The 25,694-nt window shown below is 43.9% G+C and overlaps 1 protein-coding gene across 1 annotated transcript in view; it reads right to left on the bottom strand.

Moving 5' to 3' along the window:
* Positions 1–25,694, bottom strand: part of DYRK1A (dual specificity tyrosine phosphorylation regulated kinase 1A) — a 125,461-nt gene that overhangs the window by 64,357 nt on the left and 35,410 nt on the right. The window contains exon 2 of the mRNA XM_065397497.1: positions 24,237–24,318. Coding sequence (XP_065253569.1) covers positions 24,237–24,246 — 10 coding nt within the window. The 5' untranslated portion in view covers positions 24,247–24,318. The remainder of the gene's footprint in view (positions 1–24,236; positions 24,319–25,694) is intronic.

Raw genomic sequence — 25,694 nt, 5'->3', positions numbered from 1 at the left:
ACTAAGTAACACACTGCTAACAAACAAGGGTAAGAACTAAGCTAGCTAACTTAATCTAATCTTATTTTAAGGTTTTCAGTGACACCACTAACAGACTCCGTCTCAAGCCAAGGACAGTTGAGAAGGAACTGAAGGGGTCGAGCCGCACGCATGCTAGATGAGGCACCAGCTGCGCCGCGAGACTGCTAATGCGCACCCGGAACAGACACTGCTGCCGAAAATCTCCGATTGACAGCACCAGGATGCACCGACACCTGAAGTGGAGCACCCACACGGACAGCACTCGAAGAAGAATACTGGCTTATTAAGATGGGGGGGGGGGGATGGGGAACAATAGATGTGAGATATCTTGATTTTAGTATGGCTTTTTATACAGTCCTACAAGACATTTCCATAAGCAAAACTAGGGAAATGTGGTCTAGATGATATTACTATACGATGGTGCACAACTGGTTAAAAGACAGTACTTGAAGAGCAGTTATCAACTGCTCCATTGTTAAACTGGGAGGGTGTATCTAGTGGGGCCCAGGAGGGGTCAGGCCTGGGTCCAGTGCTAATCAATATTTTCTTTAATGACTTGGATAACGGAATGGAGCGTATGCTTATAAAATCTGTGGATGACATCAACGGGGCAGGGGGAGAAGAGTTGCTCGAATTTAGGAGAACAGAATTAAAATTCAAAACAACCTTGATAAATCAGAGAATTAGTCTGAAATTAACAAAATGACTTTCAATAAAGTGCAAAGTACTAAACGTAGGAAGGAAAAAAAAATCAAATATACAGCTACAAAAGGGCTAGTCGGTAACACCGCTGGAACAGATGTGAGGAGTATAGTGGATCACAATTAAATATGAGTCAGTGTGATGCAGTTGCAAAAAGGGCCAGTATCATTCTTAAGGGCATTAAGAGGCGTGTCATATGTAACAGCACAGCTGAGGCCTCAGCTGGAGTACTCTGTGCAGTTCTGGGTGCCGCTCTTTAGGAAAGATGTGGACAAATTGGAGACAGTCCAGAGGAGAGCAACAAAAAGATAAAAGGTTGAAAAAACCTGACCTATGAGGAAAGGTTAAAAATCTGGCCATATTTAGTCTTCAAAAAAGACAACAGAGGGGACCTTCAAATATATTAAGGGTTGTTAATAAGCGGATGGTGATCAGCTGCTCTTCACATCCACTGAAGGTAGGACAAACAGTAATGGGCTTAAACTGCGTCAAGGAAGATTTAGTTAGATAGCAGAAAAAACTTTCTAACTATGAGGGTAGTCAAGTTCTAGAATAGGCTTCCAAGAAAGGTTGTGGAATACCGGTCATTGGAGGCTTTTATGAACAAGTTGGACAAAACACCTGCCAGAGATTGTCTAGGTTTACTGGATCATGCCTCAATGCAGGAAGCTGGACTTGATGATCTCTCAAGGTCACTTCCAGCCATACATTTCTCTGATTCTTTAGGAATGTGGACAGAAAAGAGAAAAAGAAGCCTAAAGGAGGTAAGTTAGTCTATGAACAGGCGAGAAAGTAGCAATGGGAAGAGACAAGAAGAAAAAAGATGTATACATCAGTCAAAGGTGAAAACTGTTTAAGATCTGTGTCCCCAATGTTCTTAAGCAGAACCAATAACAATACTAATACCTAGCTCTTATAGAATACTTTTCATCAGTGCACCACACAACAGGAAAATGCTTTAAAAGGGTGGCAAGTATTATTCTTCCCAGCTTAGAGATGGAGAAACCGAGGCACGGAGACACACGACTTGCCCCAGGTCACACAGCCAGCCAGCAGACAACCTGGGAATAGAACCCAGATCCCTTGAGTCTCGGTCCAGTGCTCTGCACATTAGGCCACACTGCCTAGGTAGCATGCATGGAAAATCTCTCAAACACATTTATATGAAAAACCCAATGACATCTGAACTCACTGTGTTTACAGGAGTGTGTGCGCTCTGGACATATACTGTATTGATACACCATCTAGACATTTTTTGTGAAAGCAAGTGGATATATTATAGGTAGTACAGATATTAATTTGGCATCATTAATGTTCCCAGACAAAGTCATGCTTATATCAGTCATGTTACTTTGATATCAAACCCTTTTAAAATCTAAAACCCCAGCCCTCCTCCTTGAATAAAACCCATCTACATTGCACTATTTCCTCTTTAAAATCTATAAAGTATTCCATTAAAGGCAAGCATTTTAAGTATCAACCTAATATTAAGATTATATAGAGCGGTTATAGATATTTAACAGCAATTAAATCCTTATTTCCACTTCTGTTCTAAAATCTGTGTCCGCCTGCAGTGAGTGGGAACTGCTGCAGATCATTAAATACTCATTTATCAATGTCTCTCACCAGGCAACACAATGCAGCAGAACAGCACACAGAAACCACTGTGAACCCCAGCAACAGCAGTTAATTAGCATAGCCTACCACTAAAACGACACCATATGATTGGAAGACTTAGTCAGCGAGCTGGCCAATCAAACCAGGTTATGCAAATAGCATACTTCAGTTGCCAGGGTAGAGCTGCTTCCTATTGTCCAATAGGAAAACAAGCAATAAACAAGAAATGAAACTGAGCTTTATCATATTTTCAAGTTGTTAACACTTTCAAGTTTAAAGCAAAATTAGCTACAACCAGAAAGGATTAGAATCATGTTTTACATTTCACCCCCAAAGAAAGGGGGTGATACAGTAATGATACCCAAGGATTATAGCTAAGTACTGCATTAGGATTTAAACTTCTCACAGAATAGCCATACTGTAAGCATGAAAAAAATCTTCAAAGTTCTGAGATTTTTAAAGTATCCAATTGCAAAAGGTATCCATACACTTCTAATGGTGAAGAATTTAAACAAAAACATTTTAAATATATAAAGCTGACAACAGTTATAGCAAGGGAGGAACACAGTTAACTTTATCAATGATTTGTTTTTATGAAGATAAGTAGAACATTTGCTATTATAAAAATCATATATACACACTTCCTCAGATAAAATAAACTTTAAAAAAATCCCTTTAGTCCCATGCACCAAAGTTCCAGATATTTTGATCATTATGGAGGACGAGCATAAAATAAAATAGGAAGCTACTTTAATATATTACAATACTCCATACACTGAACTCTGTTTCAATTAACAGATTAGTGCCAAGATATAAACACTAGAATGCAAGGGAATAGCTAGATTTTCCTCAAATAATCGTCATTTACAAAAATTAAAGGATGTAAGTAAAATAAAATTAATGTGTTTCAATATGTAGCTATATGAACTAGCACACATATTTTATATGTATAAATACACAACAGTATTGACCATTAATACTTTCAATAGTTCTAAGAGAATTTTTCACATCGCATACATGTTTCTTCTGAAATTCTGCATGATTCAGTCCATTTAAAATTAAACATCTATTACAAGACCCAAAAAGACTAACTCAGATTTATTCTCTGAATCATTCTGTCTCCATTTAAAAGCAGAATGCAGCTGCACATCTTAACTTTATAATGTGGCAATGAATGTGATTCTTTAGATGTTTTACCTCATTTTCTACAGATTTGCAGTGAAGTGAAAGTGTTAATGCATTTCACTCACAACAGTGGTGATACTACCCCCTGATTGTAGCCCGTTACTTAACAGTGGTGTGTGTTTCTTTCTTATGTGCTTGTGAAAGGTATCTGACAGCTCTGGAAACTTATCTTTTAATCCACAGGCCAGGTACAGCACATGAAGCAGCAGCAATATATGCATCCCAACCCTGTCAATGGGCCATAATACTATTCTGTCCGTCACCTAGCTGTCAGAGGGTAATGACTTTCAAACACTAGTGGCCCAACCCAGGTCACAGCTGGTGACAGGCTCTGTATTTCATTACCAACCCCATACCACCCAGAACGTTGAGCACTAACCACAATTTGGGAAAGTTTCTGTCAAAAGTTTATCTCTGTGATACAATCTGAATATAAATGAAAATTATATGGGATGCCTCACTTGGTAGAACCATGTTCAAAATGAAAGTTGCTAACATTAAATCTAATGAAAATAATTCTTCTTACATTTCCTCAGGACACATCATCATAGTACATTCTCAGTATAAACATGTTACCTAGAAGTTACATTAAAATCATCAGTTTATTCTTTATCTCATTTAAACAGTTAAACTTTTACAGGCTTTCAATTTATGCCCATCTAGTATATCTATTGCACAGACAGTTTTGCAGCAGCATTGGCAGAGAGCAGAAGGAAGACATTATCTGACCATAAGCTTACAAAATTTTCAGCAATCTATTTGGGCCAACACTTTGCAGCACTAATACTTCAACTAGTCTACTCCACTATCTCCTCAGGAGAAGTAAAGCTTTTATCAGTGGTTTAGCTAACTTAGGGTCTCTAACACTGCTGCAACCTCATCTCCATATCTCCAAAGACCAAACATCAATTCCCAATACTTATAATTTTTAATAGTTTACAAGGCAAAATAACACAGATAAGACTGAACATAAGTCACCTGCTGCACAATCATACCCATGTAATACATTAGGTGAATCTTACACTACTAATTCTGTACTGAAACAATGCCCTACAGTTAGCATAGAACTAAAAAAAGACGACCCTGAGAATTTTCTTTGAATAAAATACACACAACAGTAGACAGACAACCTTAGCCTAATGTCTATAAACATAATTAATCCCAAATACGAGACCATTTACTGCTAAAAAGGAAATCCTGTGACTTTTCAATTATACATAATTTAGTGTTCATTATAAGTATCCTGAAAATCTTCATAAACTTTTTCTTAATCTATAGTACAAACCAGAAATTAGACTTTTTTCCCTATATACATAAGTGCCAGCAAGAGAAACAGAATAATTCAAGTCATTTTTCATGTGTAGATACTGAGGTACGAGATATATTTAAACAGTTGATAGAGAAGAAATGGGAAACATCTATCCTATGTATGCACAGCCAGCATGCCAAACTGTTAATGTAAGAGCTAAACAAGAGATGAATACATCATGTGCAACAGTCTCACATGATATAAATCATTTAATACCTGACCAAGGAAACAGACTGGCCAGAGGCAGGGGTCTGAAGGAAGTTTTATAGTTCTGAATAATTATGGCAAACATGAAGTGGATTAAAAATACACTTCATTTTAGAATTCAGTTGTAAAATCTGCTTTCTAACAATTACCTTAATTTTCAAGCTACTTTCATTATATGAACTCAATGAAGTCTAAAACAACAAGGAGTCCGGTGGCACCTTAAAGACTAACAGACTTATTTGGGCATGAGATTTCGTGGGTAAAAAACTCACTTCTTCAGATGAATACGAAAGCTTATGCCCAAATAAAACTGTTAGTCTTTAAGGTGCCACCGGACTCCTTGTTGTTTTTGTGGACACAGACTAACACAGCTACCCCTGATCAATGAAGACTGTACTTAATTGTGTACCATAAAGGTAGGCTTCATCTCTCATACAATATGGAAAACAAGCATACTGTAAAACACATTCTTACATAGTCCTATCGTTTTGGAATTTATTTCCCTCCACCAAAAGGCTTTGGATAATGCCTAATCCTACAGACATTACAAGCATTCTCGCAGTATGGCCTTCAGCCTGGTCTACACTTAAGTTTTGCAGGCATAACCACATGGGTTGGCGGGGCGGTGGGGAGGAAAGGGAGGAGAGATAAAAATCACACCCCAACTGAAATAGCTATGCTGGCAAAAACTTTAGTCTAGGTGCAGTCATACTGGCAATGAAGTCCTTTTGAACAGGTGTAAACTGAACTGCTATATAGCTAGTTGTCGTTGCAAATCAGGGTGGATAAAAATCAATTATTTTTGTAAAAAAAATCAGATTTTTTTTATTTAAATTGGATTTTTTTGATAAAATGCTTTTTGAGGGGGAAAAAACTTATCTAAAGATAGTTTTAATTAAGATCCATTATAGCTCAAAGATATCTCAACATGGAATAAGGATTATAAATTCTAATTCTATAGTATGAAAAACTACATTCATGTAATGTTTAAGAAAAGTTCTGTAAATGAGTTCCAATAGTTCATGGATTAGGGACCAAATTTTATGAGGTTCCAGGAGCTTCTGTATAAATTATTTAGGTTAATCTTTCAATCTACCCAATGGGACTCAGTGCTCAGTCTAGAAGATGCCATCAGAGATGCTTAGCTTTGCAGTTCTCAAACTGTGGATTTGTGTCTCCAGAGATAACACACTTGTTAACAGCAAAAATGTTTTTAAATAAATAATATATAGAGGTGAGAAATAACAGACCTCAACCCTATTGTCCCTTTGTGTACACAGAGTCAATCCCTTACCTCTCTCTAAAAGGGCAAAGTTTCAAAAAGTTCAATGAATAGAAGATTGTTGGGGGTGGAATAGATCTGGACAAGGAGAAGAAGTCTGGAGATAAATGTGAGAAGGGATGGACAGGCAGCAGAAACAAAAGTGAAACTGTTTGAGCAGCATATTCCAGAAGTCTTGAGGTCTTTCTGAGTGTAGACTTCATTGATTTGAGATCTACCATACCATTCTCTCACTAGAAGGGAAAACCTATAATGGCAGCAGGCTGTAAAAGAGACCGAGTCTGGGACTATTTTAATGAAGTTCCTCTACCTGTGGATAAGACAGGCATGCGTGCAAAATGCAAACAGTGCAACAAAGAAATGCAAGGCCCGGTTGCCCAAATGAAACAACATCATGAGAAGTGTTCCTTCTCAGGAGGGAGCTGCGTTGAATATGATGAAAGGAACATGTCTAAACATGCAGGATCTTCAAGTTGGTAAACTTTTTTATTTAATACTTCTTTCTTAAGGACTCCTGTCTTCCTTCTGGACTATTCTTGAATTCTCATGTTTGAACAAAAAATATAGTTGTTACTCTATGGTACTATCATTTTAGATGCAGTTGTGATAAAAAATAAATAGCTCAAATAGGCAGTTCTTCCTTTTACAATTTCACCTTTAAAGTAGTCCTGGAATTCAGTAGTCAACCGTTTTCAGCGCTATATCAAGAACTGGCCTAATCTGATGACAGTTTGTGAACAAGATCATGAAAAAATAGATGGCACTGTCAAAGCCAAAGTTCTCAACATTGGGCTTAAGAGAAATGTTGAACACATGCTGAGTACTCTGAAGCTTATTTCTCTAGTCTTGAACAAAATGCAGGGAAAGAGCTGTTTTATTGCAGACGTTGAAATTCAGAAGGAACTGAGTGAGATCTTAAAAAGAGAAATATGCAATGACAGAGTTAAATTACAAGCATTAAAAAAAATAAATGGGACAAGCACTATCTCCAGCTCATTTTCTTGCAAATATTCTCACTACTCGGTACCAGGGTGAAACCTTAACTGCCGAAGAATAGGAGTTGGCTACGATATGGACACCCAGCAATCATTCCTCCATAATGCCAACTATAATAAACTTCAGAACTAAGGGTGAACCATTCAAGAAATATATGTTTGCTGATGATGTTTTAAAGAAAGTCACACCTGTGAACTAGCGGACGTCACTTAAGCACTTGGATTCAGAGACTGTTGAAGTGATAATCTCACTTTTAACAGCAGTAGCTTCTTCTGCCGGTGTAGAAAGAATATTTTCTTCCTTTGGACTAATTCATTCCAAATTGAGAAATCGTTTGGGACCTGAAAAAGCAGGAAAGCTTGTTTTTCTTTTCCCAGATTATGAACAAACAGGAAAAGGAAGGTGAAGACGACTGAGTTAGCTGCAGAAGCCAATATTTTAAGTTTCTCATGTTGACCTGGCTGACATAGTCAATTTAATTTTTGTTGTTGTTTTTTAAATATTTAATTTAACTGTTTTAGTTAAAAACAATTTTAACAAAAACAAACCTGATTTTAAAAAACTTGAACGTTTAACTAAATTCAAAAATTCATATGCGTGTTTTGTTAAATTATTATATGTTTGCTGTTGAAGAAAAAATCCAGAATACATAACGTTGTTGTTTTCGTTAAATAATACAATTTAAAGGTCTGTCTGGTGATGTTCTCCTCCTAATACAGCATGGCAAGAAAAACCTCCAAATATTAATGATTAACCTGTTGAATTGGACATAGTTCACCTCCCAATGACTTCATAAATATCTGCTTCAATTACCTTTGGTAAATGAAATAACCAATCATTCTTTTTCTGATATAGCTGTAAAACTAATCTGAAAAGTTTTCAAAATAAATCACTGTTTAAAAATATAGTGTGTACCTTCTAAAAATGAAACCTACATCTATCTCGGAGTTGTGAAGAATATGTATTACGGTTATAACAACCAACAAGAATGCACTTTTATGTAGAAATCCATCATTAAATCGAGTCTTCCTAACTAGTGATTTAAAGCAAATCCACCCTGCTGCAAATCCTCCTAGTGGAGACGCAACTCATATCAGGAAACCCTTTCTAGTGCAGACAAGGCCTTAGTATGGTTGACTTCAATCAAACAGAAATTAAAGATTAAGAATAGGTGTGTAAAGATTAGAGCAATTTATTTGAATTTGGTGAATATTTGTGCTTTTATATATATATATATATAAATCAAACTGGAACAGACAAAAAAAATTCAGACTATTTACACACACCTATCCTGTGTATCTACCAAAACCATACTTAAAGCTATTTAAAATAATTTTTTTCCTATTTTCATAAAAATTAGTCCACTTGAGAGAAGAAGCCACGTATTTCTTTAACAAAATGACATATTTTGGCAACGGTATTTAATCCAAATCAAAAGTGTCTCCGTTCAGCTTTTAGTTCCTGAGGCCTGGTCTACACGGGGGGGAGTGGGGTCAATCTAAGATACGCAACTTCAGCTATGAGAATAGCATAGCTGAAGTCGACGTATCTTAGATCAACTTAGAATCACTTACTTCGCGTCCTTGCGGTGCGGGATCGACGGCCGCCGCTCCCCCGTCGACTCCGCTTCTCCCTCTCGCCGTGGAGGAGTTCCGGAGTCGACAGCAGAGCGATCGGGGATCGATCCGGTGTGTAGTGTAGACGTACCCTGATACTCTACACTTAGACTTCCTGAAATCATTAAACAACCCCATCCCTGTTAATAAATTGCACTGTTTCCTATATACTTGATTTACCTCCTTATTAGAGAGAACTCAAACTGAAATCTGAAGTAGTAAAACTTAGTTTGTGCATGTTTATTTGCCCAAAGTAGTACTAGGATTCTTTAACATACAATACAATGTAAAAAAGGGTATATTACTTAACTGCAACTGTGTCATGAAAACAGTATTACGACCCAGAAATAAATATATATACACGCACATTTACATATAGTCACAAAGCTCTGTCCTTATCTCCGTGGGTCCCGTGTTTCCTGGCAGATTTCGCTAGCCTCAGAGGCTCACTGTGACCCTTCACGTAGCCCTTCTCTCTCTAGAGGCAAGGGTCACAGCCTACTGAGCCATTTTCATCATAAGCCAGCAAGGGAGGTGAGCAGAAGCTACCCTCCCTTGCACAGTCTCTGTTGTCTCCCAGTCTCAGTGATTAATCAGGTGGCAAAGGGGGAAGCCCGGGCCCACCTTCTACACCGGGCTCCAGCCCAGGGACCCTAATAGTATCAGCTATGGTAGCTGACTTTTTAGAAACCGGACACGTACAATTCCCTGGGCCACTTCCCCACAGCAGTCCCCACTTCCTCAAGATCCACTTCACCCTTACCTCAGGGCCTCCTTCCTTGTGCCTGATATGGTTTTACTGATCAGTCTCTCCAACAGCACAGCTTTCCCCTACAGCTCCTGACACACGCACCCATCTGACTAACTGGGAGGCTTTTAACTAGTTTCAGCCAGCCCCTGATTGGCTTCAGGTGTCCCAATCAACCTAGCTGTCCTCCCTGCCTTCTGGAAAGATCATAATTGGCACCAGGTGTCTTAATTGACCTGGGGCAGCTGCTATTTTCTTATCCTGGTAACAGGGATTTGTTTAGCCTGTGGCTAATATATCTGTCTCCCATTACTTTACTATAGCCATCTGGCCTTGCCCCGTCACAATATATACGCGCACACACACACACACACACACACACACACACTCACACTCTTACACTTTTATTTTCAAAGTATTATACTTCATGTATCTTGACACCTGTATGTTCTCATGTTTCTGGTCTACAATCGAAGCAGTTTGTACTCCAGAAATTGTTGAAATTCCTTTACTCATATCTGTGATTTCCTGGAAATGATAGTTTATAAGTTTTAGAGCTGTGCCAATTCTTTACAACAAATCTTAAACTTACCCTAGATTTAAGATTCACCGCTTCTTTAAACCTCAGCCCATGGTCACAAGAATTTCAGAAACATGGGCAGAGACTCATGTTTAGCTTTATGTGGCCCACTCTGTACTGACCTATCTCCATCTGTTCCCCCTTTCCACAAATGAGCCCATCGATCCTCATCTCCCTTTCCACTAGAAATTTTGTGGGTAAGGAATAAAGCCACAGGCTTTTTTCTGCATTGCCCTGCTTCAATAATCATTTAGTGTTCCCCCTCCCACTTTTTAATAGGGCATTGTATACCTGCTCCCTGCCGCCCAAAGCAAGTTACTCAGAGCAGCCTGTTTGCTGCTTCTCCTGCACTACTGTGGGAGAAGGGGAGAAGAGAAATAGGTACATGCTATCCACCATAAGATTCTTTCAGAGATATGAAACTGAGATCTTTACCAAGAGACTTGATTTGAAGGAAGAGGAGCAGGGGTGAAAAAAGACGGTTACTTACCTTCTGTAACTGTTGTTCTTCGAGATGTGTTGTTCACGTCCATTACACATTAGGTGTACGCGCGCCGTGTGCACGAACGTCAGAAACTTTTCCCCTCAGCGGCTCCCGTCAGGCCCGCAGGGTCTCCCTTCCCGCCAGAGCGGCGCCCCGCCCTAGCGTATATATATCCCTGCCGGCCCGACCCTCCCTCAGTTCCTTCTTGCCGGTGACTCCGACAGAGGGGAAGGAGTGTGGGAAGTGTAATGGACGTGAACAACACATCTCGAAGAACAACAGTTACAGAAGGTAAGTAACCGTCTTTTCTTCTTCGAACTCGTGACCACCTTAGGGAGGAATTTAGGGTGAGGTCTAAGCTGCACCTTATCCTTATGAAAGACAGTATAAGGAGGCTCCGAGGTGAGGGCCCTCAGCTCCGACACCCTCCTAGCCGAGGTGACGGCCACGAGAAACGCGACCTTCCATGAAAGGTGCATGAGGGAGCAAGAGGCCAGGGGTTCAAAGGGGGGCCCCCATGAGCTTAGTGAGGACCAGATTGAGGTCCCACGGGGGTATAGGTGGGCGAGAGTAGGGGAACATCCTTTCCAGCCCCTTGAGGAATCGGACCACAGTGGGGTTGGAGAATACGGACAGCCCCAATTCCCCCGGGTGGAACGCCGATATGGCGGCTAGATGCACCTTAATAGAAGCGGGGGCAAGGCTTTGATGCTTGAGGTGCAGCAAGTAGTCCAGAATCAGTGGTATCGAGGCCTGCAAGGGCTGGATGTGCTGAGGCTCACACCATAGGGAGAAGCGTTTCCACTTGGCAACGTAGGTCGCCCTTGTGGAGGGCTTCCTACTACCCAGGAGGATTTGCTGGACCTCCTGAGAGCACCTGTGCTCCACCTCACTTAGCCAGAGAGAAGCCACGCCGTGAGATGCAGCGATGGCAGGTTCGGGTGGAGCAGGCGACCTCGGTCTTGTGTTATGAGGTCGTGATGGAGGGAGAGGGCTATCGGAGAGGTCACGGACAGTTCTAAGAGAGTTGTAAACCAGTGTTGACGTGGCCACGCCGGGGCGATGAGAATGACCGTCGCCCTGTCCCTGCGGGTCTTTAGGAGGACCCTGTGAATGAGTGGGAACAGGGGGAAGGCATACCGCAGGCTCCCGCCCCACGGGATTGCAAAGGCGTCCGCCATTGAGCCCGGACTGCGGTTCTGGAAGGAGCAAAACTGCGGGCACTGGCTGTTGTCCATGGTGGCAAACAGATCCACCTGGGGAAACCCCCACCTCAGGAAGATTGAACAGAGGATGTCCCGTCTCAGCCTCCACTCGTGCATGAGATAGGACCGGCTGAGACGGTCCGCCAATCCGTTCTGGACCCCGGGGAGATATGCAGCCTGGAGGTGTACTGAATGGGCTATGCAGAAGTCCCAAAGGAGGAGCGCCTCGCGACAGAGAGGAGAGGACCGGGACCCGCCCTGCTTGTTTATGTAAAACATAGCGGTAGTGTTGTCCGTCAGAACTGACACGCCGTGCCCTCTTATGGTGGCGTGAAAGGTCTGGCAGGCGAGGCGAACCGCCCTCAGCTCCTTCAGGTTGATGTGAAGCAACTGTTCCTCCCTGGACCACAAGCCCTGAGTGCGCAGGTCCCCCAGGTGCGCCCCCCAACCAAGGTCCAACGCGTCTGTCACTAACGTCAGAACTGGTTGTGGGGCGGCGAACGGGACCCCCGCACAGACCTGCTGTTGGTCGAGCCACCAACAGAGGGCGCTCGATACCCGAGCCGGGATCGTGACGACCATGTCCAATGGGTCGCTGTTGGGGCAATATACTTGGGCCAACCACAACTGCAGAGGCCGGAGCCTGAGGCGGGCGTGTCCAACTACGTGGGTGCATGCCGCCATGTGCCCCAAGAGCTGTAAGCAACGTCTGGCCGTGGTCGTGGGGAATCTCTGAATGGAGGTCACGGCCTCCTGGATCGCCAGGAATCGCGATACGGGAAGACTCGCCCGTGCCGCCACCGAGTCCAGGACTGCCCCTATGAACTCCAGTCTCTGTGTGGGGACTAGCGAGGACTTGGGCACATTGACCAACAGGCCGAGTTCGCGGAATACTTGTAGCGCCAATGTCACGTGAGCGCGAACCTCTGCCTCTGACCGGCCCGCCAGGAGCCAATCGTCTAGGTACGGGTAGACGCGCATCCGTCTTTTCCGAAGGAAGGCCGCCACCACGGACATGCATTTCGTGAAGACACGTGGGGCCGTTGCCAGGCCGAAGGGCAAGACCGTAAACTGAAAATGGCGCTGCTGGATAGTGAAGCGCAGGAACCGCCGGTGGGCCGGGCGGATAGCGATGTGAAAGTAAGCGTCTTTCATATCGAGGGCAGCGTACCAATCCCCCGGATCCAGGGAAGGAATGATGGTACCAAGGGAGACCATACGGAAACGTGGTTTTTGCAAGTACTTGTTCAGCTTGCGAAGGTCCAGGATAGGACGGAGGCCCCCTTTCGCCTTGGGAATGAGGAAGTATCTGGAATAGAACCCTTTTCCTCTGAGGTCTGGAGGAACCTCTTCCACCGCCCCTAAAGCGAGGAGGGTCCGTACCTCCTGCATGAGAAGTTGCTCGTGAGAGGGGTCCCTGAAGAGGGACGGGGGTGGTGGGTAGGAGGGAGGGGGCGAGGAGAACTGGAGGGCATATCCTGACTCTACCGTGCGCAGGACCCAATGGTCTGATGTTATATGGGACCAGGCACGGAAAAAACGGGATAGGCGGTCCCTGAAACACAGGGGAGGATCCGGAGAAGAGATAGGTACGCTGTCCTCGATCGCATCTTCAAAATCCCTGCTTATTTCCCGGCTGCGGCTTATTGTTGCCCTGGTTTTGGCCCTGGTTAGGCGTATTGTTGCGCCTACGCCTATTGTCTCTGCCCCGCCTACGGTATGGTTCGTGTCGAGGGCGAGGCTGGTACTGCCTCTGTGGAGGCTGCGGTTTGAAGGGCTTCCTCTGTGTCACAGGGGTATGCATCCCCAAGGACTTGAGGGTAGCCCGCGAGTCCTTGAGGCCATGGAGCCTGGCATCCGTCTGCTCCGAAAACAACCCTGTCCCTTCAAACGGAAGGTCTTGGAGGGTGTTTTGCACCTCAGGGGGAAGACCAGACGCCTGCAGCCACGCTGAGCGTCTCATCACCACGCCGGACGCGATAGTCCTAGCGGCCGCATCAGCCGAGTCGAGCGAGGCCTGTAACGAGGTCTTGGCCACCGCCTTTCCCTCGTCCACAATGGCCGCAAACTCGGGTTGCGATCCCTGAGGCAAGGCATCTTTAAATTTAGACACCGACGCCCAGGAGTTAAAATTATGTCTATTGAGGATCGCCTGCTGGTTCGCGATCCGCAACTGGAGGCCTCCCGACGAGTAGACCTTTCTGCCGAACAAGTCTAATCGTTTCGCCTCCTTGGCCTTGGGGGCTGGGGCCTGCTGGCCATGCCGCTCCCTCTCGTTGACCGCCGAAATGACCAGCGAACATGGGGCTGGATGGGAGAAGAGGAAGTCAAACCCCTTGGATGGGGCAAAGTACTTCCTCTCGACGCCCCTTGCCGTCGGCGCAGAGGAGGCTGGCGTCTGCCATACAGTCTTATAATTCGACTGTACCGTCTTTATTAGTGGAAGTGCGATCCTGGAGGGACCCTCCGGGCTGAGAATGTCTACCATGGGGTCCTCCTGCTCAACCGTCTCCTCCGCCTGCAACCCCAAATTGAGGGCCACCCGGCGGAGCAAGTCCTGGTGTGCCCGGTGGTCAACCGGGGGAGGGCCGGACACTGTTGTGCCCGCCACGGCTTCATCCGGTGAGGAGGAGGAGGTCATGGCCTTTTGAGCGTCCTCATCCTCCTGTAACTCCTCCTCAGCGGGGTGGCCCTCCGGGGTGCGTCCCCTGCCTCGAGTCAGGGACAGTGCCGGGCTCGGTGCCGAGTCCGCCCTCTCTGCATCAGGTGGTCTGGAGACCGTGGCCTCCGCACGGGAGGCAGGACGGCACCGTGGGGAGCGGGACCGGTCTCCTGAAGGGCCCGATCTCGAGGTTCTGGACGGAGGGCCTTGCTGATGATAGGCCCACGGGGTCCAGAACGGCCACTGTCCCGGATGGCTCCAATGCGGTTGCCAAGAGGCCTCGTGCTCTCTAGCGGCGTGCCCTCTGCGGCCATATCTGGAAAACCCCGAGCCCTCTTCCGACGCAAGCGACGGCGACCTAGAGGGCCACGGCGGTGCCGTGGGGCGGTGCCGGTCCGGTGTCGGGGAGCGGTGCCGTCGGGACCGGGACCGTGAGTAGCGCCGTGCCGATCTGGACCTGGAACGGTACCGTTGACCGCGGGACCGGGAACGGCTGCGGGAGGATGGTCTGGGGACCCTCGCCATCGAAGCGTCCCGGTGCCTGCTCGAGCCGGGCTGCTGGGGCGGTGCCTCGCTCGCATCGGGGCCTGTCTGTTTGGAGGCCCGTTGCGTGGCGGGAAGCCGGGAGTCCACCGAGGCGGAGCGCGACCGGGACCGGCGCCGTGAGCGGTGCCGAGATGGCGACCGCGATGGGCGCATCATCGCCGGCTTGCCCTTGGAAGGCAGTCGCGGCGGAATGTCTTTAGCGCGGAGTGTGTTGACGGAGGACAATTCAATGAGGTCCTTTGCCGCCTCAAATGTGTCCGGGGTGGAGGGCTGTTGCAACAGTTCCTCCAGCCCTTCCTCCTCACTCGACGCGCTTGTCCCGGTGCTCGACGGGCCTTTCGGCGCCGGAGCCACTGGTACCGGGACCTGTATCGGGGCCGGCACGGCCTTGGCCGCACTTGCGGTCTTTGCTGGTGCCACCTTCTTGTGCGGGGAGCGACCCCGGGTCTTGGGCTGGCTCTTGGGCTTGGCCGGCGAAGCAGACCAGTGCCGGGCGTGATCTCGCCGTGGCGGCACCGTAGGCTTAGTCTGCACCGCCGGTGTCGGGTCGCGGACCGATGCCGGGGCACTCCGCACCGAAGCCGACGGTACCGTGGAAGCGGAGGGCTGTAACGCCATCTCCATGAGGAGCTGTTTAAGACGAAAGTCTCTCTCCTTTTGTGTCCTGGGCTTGAAAGCCTTACAAATTTTACAGCGCTCCTTCTGGTGTGCTTCCCCCAGGCAACGGAGACACGACTCGTGCGGGTCGCTCACTGGCATAGGCCTGCGGCACGCGGCACAAGCCTTGAAGCCTTGGGCGTGTGGCATGCCCCGCCGCCCAGGGCTGGTGCCGGGGTTGACCAAACCCCTATCACCAAGACCTTTTTGGTCTTTGTGAAGAACTAAATAACTACTTAACACTAACACTTAACTATACAATGAACTGATAACTATTGCTAATGGCTATGCTAAGGGACACTCTCAAGCGAGAGACCGAGTTGTTCCAACGTTGCCAAGGGCGGTAAGAAGGAACTGAGGGAGGGTCGGGCCGGCAGGGATATATATACGCTAGGGCGGGGCGCCGCTCTGGCGGGAAGGGAGACCCTGCGGGCCCGACGGGAGCCGCTGAGGGAAAAAGTTTCCGACGTTCGTGCACGCGGCGCGCGTACACCTAATGTGGAATGGACGTGAACAAGCACTCGAAGAAGAACAGCCATTCTGCCACCCCTTTCAGGGTGGCTGAAAGATAAGGTAGACGCAGAGGAGCCTCCTGGACCCAGTGCTATAGCAAGGGGGTTTTCAGGCAGAGGAGGGACCTTAATGTAAGGAAGGGAACTAAAAAGCTTGTTTGAAGGAAAGGCATTGAAGGGATTATGTGGGACTACGTACAAAACAACTATGCAACTCTTTAGGGTTAAATTTACTAACCTGTGAACTGAACCTCACAAGTTCAGTATGAAAACTTGACATGAATTGAAGCCTGCAGGCTTAGCTCTGCTCTAATAAATATCTCATCTACATTACAAGTAACTGTGTCATGGGACCCAGTTACAACACAATTTCAGTTTGTGATACAAATAGAACATTAGCCATATTATAACCAGGTCAGGAGACAATCACATTGTAAACGTGTCTGCAACATGGTTATATTTGTAGTATAAAGGAGCCATAGTCCCCAATCAACTTGTTTCATCTAGAATCTAAATATTGCAGCCTAACTAACATTACTAGAACTGTTACTAGATCTCAGTTGTATATTCTAAAAATGTAATATACTAAGCAATATACAAATCTCGCAAACACGAGATCCTGAAACGCTAGCATGAAACTTGCTCACAAACATTCCCCACCCCGCAAAAAAACTTTGTATTAAAACAGGAGTTTATCCTGAAAGAGGGAGCAAAGAGAAGATCTAGACCAGCCTAAGAGATCTCAATGAAATCACAGGTAAGGAGAATTTCCTTCTCTTCCATCTATGCCAATACATTTCGGACCTCCCAAATCAGTGTAGTGCCAAACTGTAAGAAGGTTGCCTGCAACACAGTTACTAAATAACATATACCAGTTGGTAACTGAACATAAATCTGTGGTATTCAGAGCAAATAAATACCGTAGAATATGTAACCCAGGGAGCTTGGCATATATATATCTCCAATAACAATGAATACACCTTCTCAGCCCATGACAATTAACTTTCCAGTGCAATGGACTTTGTCTGCAGAGAGTCAAGCTTTCAGACTTGACACTTTATCCACTTGGAAAGAATTGATTTGGATGATGCACGACTTCACCAACAGAACCTCTCTTTATTTTCCTTCTAGGGCGGAATAAACAGAGGATAAACAGATGTCCCACAAGTCTCAATTCTTTGGCCATTCAAGAGATTAGCAGCATTCTCTTAAGAGTGAGAGGGGCCTCTTGAACTTCTTGAAGCATCTGTTGAACTTCTTGGGAAGTCAAAATCAGAAATCAGCAACATGCCACACCCCAACTGACCAGACCAAGAGAATTTGGATTCAGATGAAAAACTGGATCCTGGCCTTGAGACAGGAGATCCAGAGTACAGGTAATGGACTTAGGTTTCAATGCAAGGAATGGAGGTGAGAGAAGCAACCAATCCAAGAAGAACTTATTAGCTTGGATACGATTTTATCACAGTAAAATTAAATATAATTCACAGCACAGTCACAGTAAAAAAAAAAAAAAAGAATTTCACGCTATGATGATGGCAACCTTCTGGACCCTGCTGTTGAGGATTAGCAGTTCATTAGTTCACTTTGACATAGTCCCCTTTGCAACGGGACTAAATCAAAGCAAACTAAAGAACTGCTCATGCGCAGCAGCAGGGTCCATATAAATGGCAACAGTTCTGGGACCCTGGTGACCTTTCATTGCCGAGTTGAAATAAATGGCCAAATACATGGGTTCCATGAGAAGTGGAGACCACCATGATATAACTATATCTTTAACTATTCGTATCACATGAACTTTGTCCTCTGTTTTCTTAAAGGACCCTTGATAGCAGGTGTGCCAAAGGCAGATGCATATCAACTTACTTCAGTATAGAAGAAAACATCTATCAAGGAACTAGAATCTTTGCACTTCTAAAGCAAAACTGAAGGCATGTGTGTCTCTCCTTTGTGACAAAATCTGTGATTGATTGACTAATGTCTTTTAAAGATTACTTGTGTAAAACAAAGTAGTTTCTGACTTCTAAATCTGTTGATAGAAAATGAAGGGTCAGAGGTATGACCAGATATCTGACAACCATTCACAAAACCACACAATGTCCTAGTAAGACAGAAAAGAATGAATGCAATCCTGCCATCTGATATAATGTGCGTCCACAGTGGTGCCCATCAAGACTTATCCAGCAATACATGATTTGGAGAAAGAAAAGCTCAAAATGAAAGAATGAAAATTGAACTGTTCTCAGCTCTAAAGACATTCATATGAAGTTTTGACTATGGTTTTTAAGAGACCTAGGATTGTTCATTGGGTTCTCTCCAACCTATGACCAAGGCATCTGTCACAGCTACAACTGATGAAGAAGGACTGAATGGTACTTTCTGAATTTTTTTCCTGGTACTATCCACCCCAGTAGAGAACCTTGGATAGTTCAAAGCACAGTAAAAGTGCACTGTATATTGTCCTCTTGATTTTGATATACTGTCCAAGAAGTACCCTGCAGAAGTTTCTATCGTGACTCTGGTAAACAATATCACTTAAGTGCAAGAAGCCATGTAAATCTCAAAAATCAAACGATCCATATGGCTTTCAATGAAGTCCTTCAGAAGCATTGATCTCTGCATCCCTTGACATCTGTCTCTTTGGCAGACTCCAGAACAGCCCCTATAAACACCACAGTCTAAGTTTATGCAAAAAGAAGGCTTTTCTCAGTTTCTCATTTTGTACTGATAATTCCGAACACATTTCAATATAATCCAAGATTTATTCTGACAGTCTGAATGGAGACTGACTGATCTTTCATCCTGTCAGCAAACATCTAGAAGAATTTCTGAAGGGTTTTTTTCTAGATAGTAGGAAAAAACCCTGACAATATCAAAAGTGTAAATTATAGCTTCTCCCCAAATGGAGTGAGGCTTAGGGAAGATTGGTAGGTGGATTATTTAATTAAGAGGAAGTCAGCCACTGAGGTCTGTAAGTCATTTTGCAACCATGGAAAACTGTATAAAGTGGCCTGACCATAATAAGGGCTTGAATCTCTCCTATCCTTCTGGCTGAGGTTATGGCCAGTAGGAATGTGGTCTTCATAGAGAGGTGTTACAAACAGCAAGTCAGCAAAGACTCAAAAGGGGGTCCCCATTAAACCTGTTAGAACAATGGTGAGATCTCAGGAGGGTGGAGGGCCTCTTAGGAGGAGACAGACATGAATGAGACCTTGAGAAATCTAGTCACTGAGAAAACACAGTGTGACCCTCCGCTGGGGGATAGTGAGCAGAGATCACCAAGAGAAGCACTCTATGGAGCTAATGAAAAGGTCCAAATACTTTAAGGCAAGTAGGCAGTCCAGGATGGCAGACAGAGGTGCATCCCAGGGAGAGACAATTCTCCAAGGACCAGATAGAGAATCTCTTCCATTTAGCAGTATAGTTCAGTCTGGTGGAGTCCTTTTTGCTGAAAACCAGGATGTTTTGAACTGCTAAATAGCAAAATCTGTCAGTGGATATCATCTAGCCAGCATCCAGACTGTGAGATGGAGAGATATCATCTATAGGTGCGGGACTTGCCCCTGCAATTGCATGCTAATGTCCGGGTATGTGAGAGCGTGGTTGAGACCATATTGACAGGTTCATGAAGTCTGAGAACCAAAACTATCAGGGCCACTCCAGGGCTAGGATCATCATTTGAACTGTGTCTTCTGTGATCTTCTTGAGGACTCTGGGTATCAGGGGAATTGGAGGGTAGGTATACATGAGTCCCAGTGCCCATGGAATCAGAAAGGCAGAGAGCTGGGACTGGCTCCCCCTCTGGAGCATTTGACATTCTGGTTGGATGCAAACAGCTCTAAAAAGTCAGGCACTCCCATTTGCGAAAGAGGTCTTGCATACTGGGGTTCATTAATGACCATACATGATTGTACTGCCAATCTACCAGGGGCCAACAAGTGCAGGGTGTCAAGAAGTTAGTGCAAGAGACCCAGGGGGGTTTCACCCAGGGCCACTTGCAGGTTTAAACTAGTGTAAATGGTGGATTCTCTGTAACTTGAAGTCTTACAAGCATGATCTGAGGACTTCAGTAACTGAGCCAAAGGTTATGGGTCTATTACAGGAATGGGCTGGTGAGGTTTTGTAGCCTGCAATGTCCAGATGGTCAAACTAACTAAATGATCCTGATGGTCCCTTCTGGCCTTACAGTCTATGAGAAGAAGTCAGACAATCTCAACTGGGGTTTCCAGAGTGTCAGCCATCCTCCTGAGAAGTTCCTCAAAGATCCAGTAATCTACAGGCTGGTTTAGAACCACCATGTTCACTGCCTCATTAGGTGAAGAGGATGAGATCGCTGTTGGGACAGGTTGGCCTTCAGTTTCGTGAAAGTCCTTCTACTCGCTCTCTGCATCAGGTACATGAGGTGCCAGTGAGTGTGGTGACCATCTTGAGGTCTACGAGGGCAGGGTGACCTTGCTCTAGTTGTCTGAGAGGCAGTGGGAACCCATTCCCCACCTTGGGGCCCAGAAGGGGCCTGACTGCATGGGATTCTGGAAAAACGAGGTTCAGACCATGATAGGTACCATGCAGGGTATTGCTCATGGTTGTTCCCACAGGAGGTCTTACAGGGACAGTCTCTGAATGCCCTTTCAGACAGCCTAGAGTTGTATGGGTCTAGGGACTAAGGCAGACGTATCACACTGGTCCTCCTAGGCAGAGGAGAAAGAATATACCATCCTCCATGGGTGGTGTAGATCTCTCGAGAATTTGAAAGTAACCAGCAGCTCCTGTGCTGGAAGTGCTGATACTAGCATAGAAAGTTTCTTAGCAGAGGACAACAATGGAGGGGCAGGTTGGTCCTATACTAAATCTACTAGTAACATGAACCACATTGGTACCACAAAGAGGCTCCGGGGCAAAGACTCAGGAAGAATGGTCGGTACCACAGAGCAGAAGTCAGTGCCAAGGTTTTCAGTATTGAAGGCAAACTAATCAGTCAGATCACACTTTTCTGGTGCCAGGGCTTACAGTGTTGGTGCCAGGAGGTCCAAAGAGCACTTCTATACTCTTGGTTTCAGTGCAGTGTGTGCCTGTGCTGACTGTTTCAGCGTCAAGCACTTTGATCCTCAGTCGCCAGTACCAAATATATTGACAGGTTCTGGAACATGTGCAGAGGCTGGTCAATGGCTGCTTGGTGCTGAGGCATCAGTAGGACCTGATCTGGGCCTCAAACTGCCTCCTAGGCTAGATCTGCTCAGATCCAGAGAGGGAGGATCTCCTTCTCTAGTCACCTCAAGAGTGATGCTCCTTCCATCCTCTCTCATCAAAGGGTTGGGCTGAAGAGATGAAGGAGGTATTGACCAACTCCGTAGCACTGAAATGGAACTTCCTCAACCTCAAATGGGCTCTGGAACCCACAGTAGACAGATGGCTTAACTGGGGAGCTCTGAGAGATGGTCTGGTAAAAACAAACAGTCTTCTTGCCTTCCAGTGCCAAGAAAGCCCTCACTGAGCTTCTGAGGAGGAAAAGCTTGAGTGAAGACACCCTGGACTCCGGCTTCTTTCCAAAAAGCAGCTATAGAGCACTTTCATGATATGTGCACTTGCCCCAGACAAAAGAGGCACTTGGAGTCTCCATCATTGATGGGGATCTTTCCACTGAAAGAGGGGAAGACCTTTAATCCAGGGGATTTGTCTCCACCATGGACAGGCAGGTCCTGGTTTCGAAGGCAGCACATGGACTTGAAGACCCTAAAATCAATTTTTTAAAGTCAATGGACTAAAAGAATAAAACTATCTATCTTGAAAGAAAAAGTGTACAGCATACAGAGATGCAGACACTATAGATGTTCTGTATCATAGCCATGAGCAGTAAGAAAGAACTGGAGAGTGATTGCTGCCGCACTGCTCTTTTACCCTCAGCTTCAGGGTGACCAGAGGGCTCGTAGGTGCAGCATGGCCCCAGAAGAAACTGTTATTCAAAAGACTCTGATCTCATTCAGATGTGTACAAGAAGCGGAATATTTGTGGACAATCATTCAAAGAACAGATGATTTACAAAAATTGAAGCAGCAATATTAGATCTTGCTGTTCATAATATAGCACAACAGTTACCCTCTTTTAAAACAGGTACAGCGTATAAACATTTATATATTACATTTAATAAAATTAGCAGGTAAAATACTATGTAAGAAACAATCACCCATAGACGGCACAGTCCAACCCTACATACTGTCTTTTTTTTTTTTTTTACTATAACATAAAACCAACACCCAAATATTTTACAAATCTGTAATTCCAGCTCTGAATTCTTTATTTCCCAAAATGTTTGTGTTCAAATAATTTTAATAAGCAATCTAACTGACAAAAAAAAAAAACCCACACCTCTGTAGAACATCGACATTGTAATACAATGTCAGAAGGAGCACTACTTTGGCTTTGTTCCCCTTCCAGCGAGCAGTGTTTTACAATTGTAGACTGAAGTAAGATATAGTATTATTACACTTTCTATCAACTTCAGAATTAGAAGTTTTAAAATGTAACATGCAGCGGCTCAGAATCTTCCAGTCCTCAACATTTCAAACATCTATCATTCCACAGCTCATCTCATGATGCACTCCAAATAACTTCATTCTGAATACAGGATGATCAACATACATAAAAATATGTAATTTATCCACTTTGATCTCTGTCCTAACCATATAGGTGGCTCTGAGATTAAGGAGTTAATACTTGATAAATTCTGTTGCACAGTAACAAAAACAAAAAAACCCATGACACATATTTCCTTATTAAACATGGCCACAGATTTCGATCCACACACATAAGTATTTGAATTTGCCCAAACATGATAACTATCCCATCTCCATGCTGTCCCCATTAGCATGGTATGATATCCCAAACATGCTTATTCACCAAGGTGCTTGTGGTAGCCTTAAAACAGGAGTGGATTCTCAATACTGTTTTTGGATATCCTTATGAGAGCACTTAGGCCGGGGTATACCACAAAATATTGTTGGCATAGTTATGTCGCTTAAGAATGTGAGAATGTAAAACTAATTGCAACCAAGCAGTTACATTCCTGCTCCAATCCAATCCAGGAATCTACTTTGCTTCATTTGTTTTTTTTTCCATTATGTATCCCATTTTATGGGATTTGAGGCGTGGCCATAGTAATGCCCTTCGGGTTGAAACAAAATATACAAGTTTTGAGAGATCCACATAGCCAAAAAAGCGTATAATTCCTGGAAAGGATTTGAAATAATTTTTTTTTTTTTTAAATCACACTGATTTTAGAACTTCCAATTTAAAAAAAAAGCACAAAAACAAAGCATCAGCTTGAAGAACGGCTGTATATTGCAAACAGTTGAGGGCTACATCAACTCTTGTGAAACCCTTACAAAATCTAGGTCCAATGGTGATTAAAGATGAAGTAGTGTTAACTATTTCCTTGCTTAAAATAGTTTGTCAGATGCATACTTTTGTTTTGTTTTTTACATAGTGATCAAAAATAATACATTATTTTAACATTAAAATTTATATACAAATAATTACACAACACAACAGGAAATCTGTAACTGGGAAAGGTATGAAAGGAGGAATATTAACAGAGACAAGGGGACTTAAAATAAAGCAATATGCTTTCCCAGCACTTTGACTGCCTGGCCATCTATTTAGAGAAAACTGGAAAAGAATCTACATTCAGGAAAACGGTTTTTCTACTGGACATTTCAAACTATAATTTTTAAGAGAGTAATCTCCAAAAGATCAAAGGTGCTTCAATGATTTCTACTCCTTTTGTAAATATGTTTTATGAAGGTTGTAATGATGCAGTTTTGGGGGATAGGAACAAAATCCAAAAAAAGAATAGAACATCAGAATAACAATATAGATCTTTCTTTCTACAGGAATTTCAAAACTAGAATCACCTGTATGCATCGTCTTCTTTCAAGTCTCATATCATCCTGTGGGGGTGGGTGGCAGGGGAGAGTCCAGAAGCAAAACACAACACTGTAAAATGAAGAAAATAGATTAGAACAAGAGGCAAAAATACAAGATGCAATTACCCTGATAATCCATTTCTAATAAAGGATCTAAGACTTTAAAATCTTTGGGGACAGAACAGTCTTTTTGCTATGTGTGTGTACAACGGGACCCTAGTCACTGGTCATGGCCTCTAGGTGCTAGTGCAGGACAAACGCACTTCAAAGAAATCGTATATTTACATGGAAGGAAGAAGTGCCTAGCTGTTACTGTATAAAATACTAGAAATCAGGAGACCTGGTTCCCAACTGTAAGTGACAAATCAGACAGTGCCCAACTTTCAGAGATGCTGCTCACCGTCCATTTCCCACCTCTAATTCAGCACCACTGAATAATCAGACCCTTAGCTAATCTGTGCCTCAGTGGGAATACTTACCCGCCTTGGCAACACTCTTAGATATCTTTGGATGTTAAGTATTATATAAGCCTACAATAATATTGTAAAACTAATAATGTTGAAATTCTGTATGACTTTACTGAATCACCACTACAGAAAGCTCACAGACACACCTAGCATAAGGAGGGATCGATCTCATATAGTCCAGCTTTTCTGCTTGATCTTGCATGATAAATGATCTAATTCAGCATCATTTCTAAATATTAATATATTGTCAGAACCAAAGAATTATGACTTCACAACAAGATTAAGCAGAAAGAAAAGGTGAGCTGTTAGGAAGAAAGCTGTTACTGCAACAAAAATAAAGAGCGGAAAGAATCTACAAAGAACCAGAAATTTTTTTTGTAAGAATGGCTGATTTTCAAAATATGCTCCAATATATGTGGCCTTTACTTACTATGCAACTTATGCAAAATATCAAAATACTTAAGAATTCAGTATTTTAGATGACATTCTTTTGAATTATTAAACAGGTTAATTGTTTTGATATGCAAAAATCTGTGTTATTCAGATTCTGTGCAAGTTTACCTATATTCTACGTTGCATCCTCTGAGAACACCAAGTCAGTATTCAAGCACTTCCTCAGATACAAATTTTGAAAATTAATAACTAATCATTTTCTTATTAAGAAAACTAAGCCTACTGAACTTTGTCTCGTCATAACTTATGGAACTACCACTTGTTCAGTTTTCAAGCATGAAACTACGTTTTTAGTCTCTTTATAAACTCTCTTGGTGTACAAGTGGAAACATATTCATGCATTTCCTACATATAAAGTCCACTTTTCAGCACTTCTTACAGCAAAAGTTTTGTGTAACTTGAAATCATTCAGAGGAATTCAACAAAATGGCAAATTCAGCTTACAGTTGCGCCCAAGTTCTTAACGCAGAGAAAAAGTGGGCCAGTGAGAGGTACTGAAAAGTGTAGAGGCTGTGTGAGAGCTGCA

The sequence above is a fragment of the Emys orbicularis genome, chromosome 1 (assembly GCF_028017835.1).
Source record: "Emys orbicularis isolate rEmyOrb1 chromosome 1, rEmyOrb1.hap1, whole genome shotgun sequence".
Taxonomy (NCBI): domain Eukaryota; kingdom Metazoa; phylum Chordata; order Testudines; family Emydidae; genus Emys; species Emys orbicularis.
The sequence above is the reverse complement of the archived record's forward strand: the minus strand, read 5'-3'. Positions and strand labels throughout refer to the sequence as shown.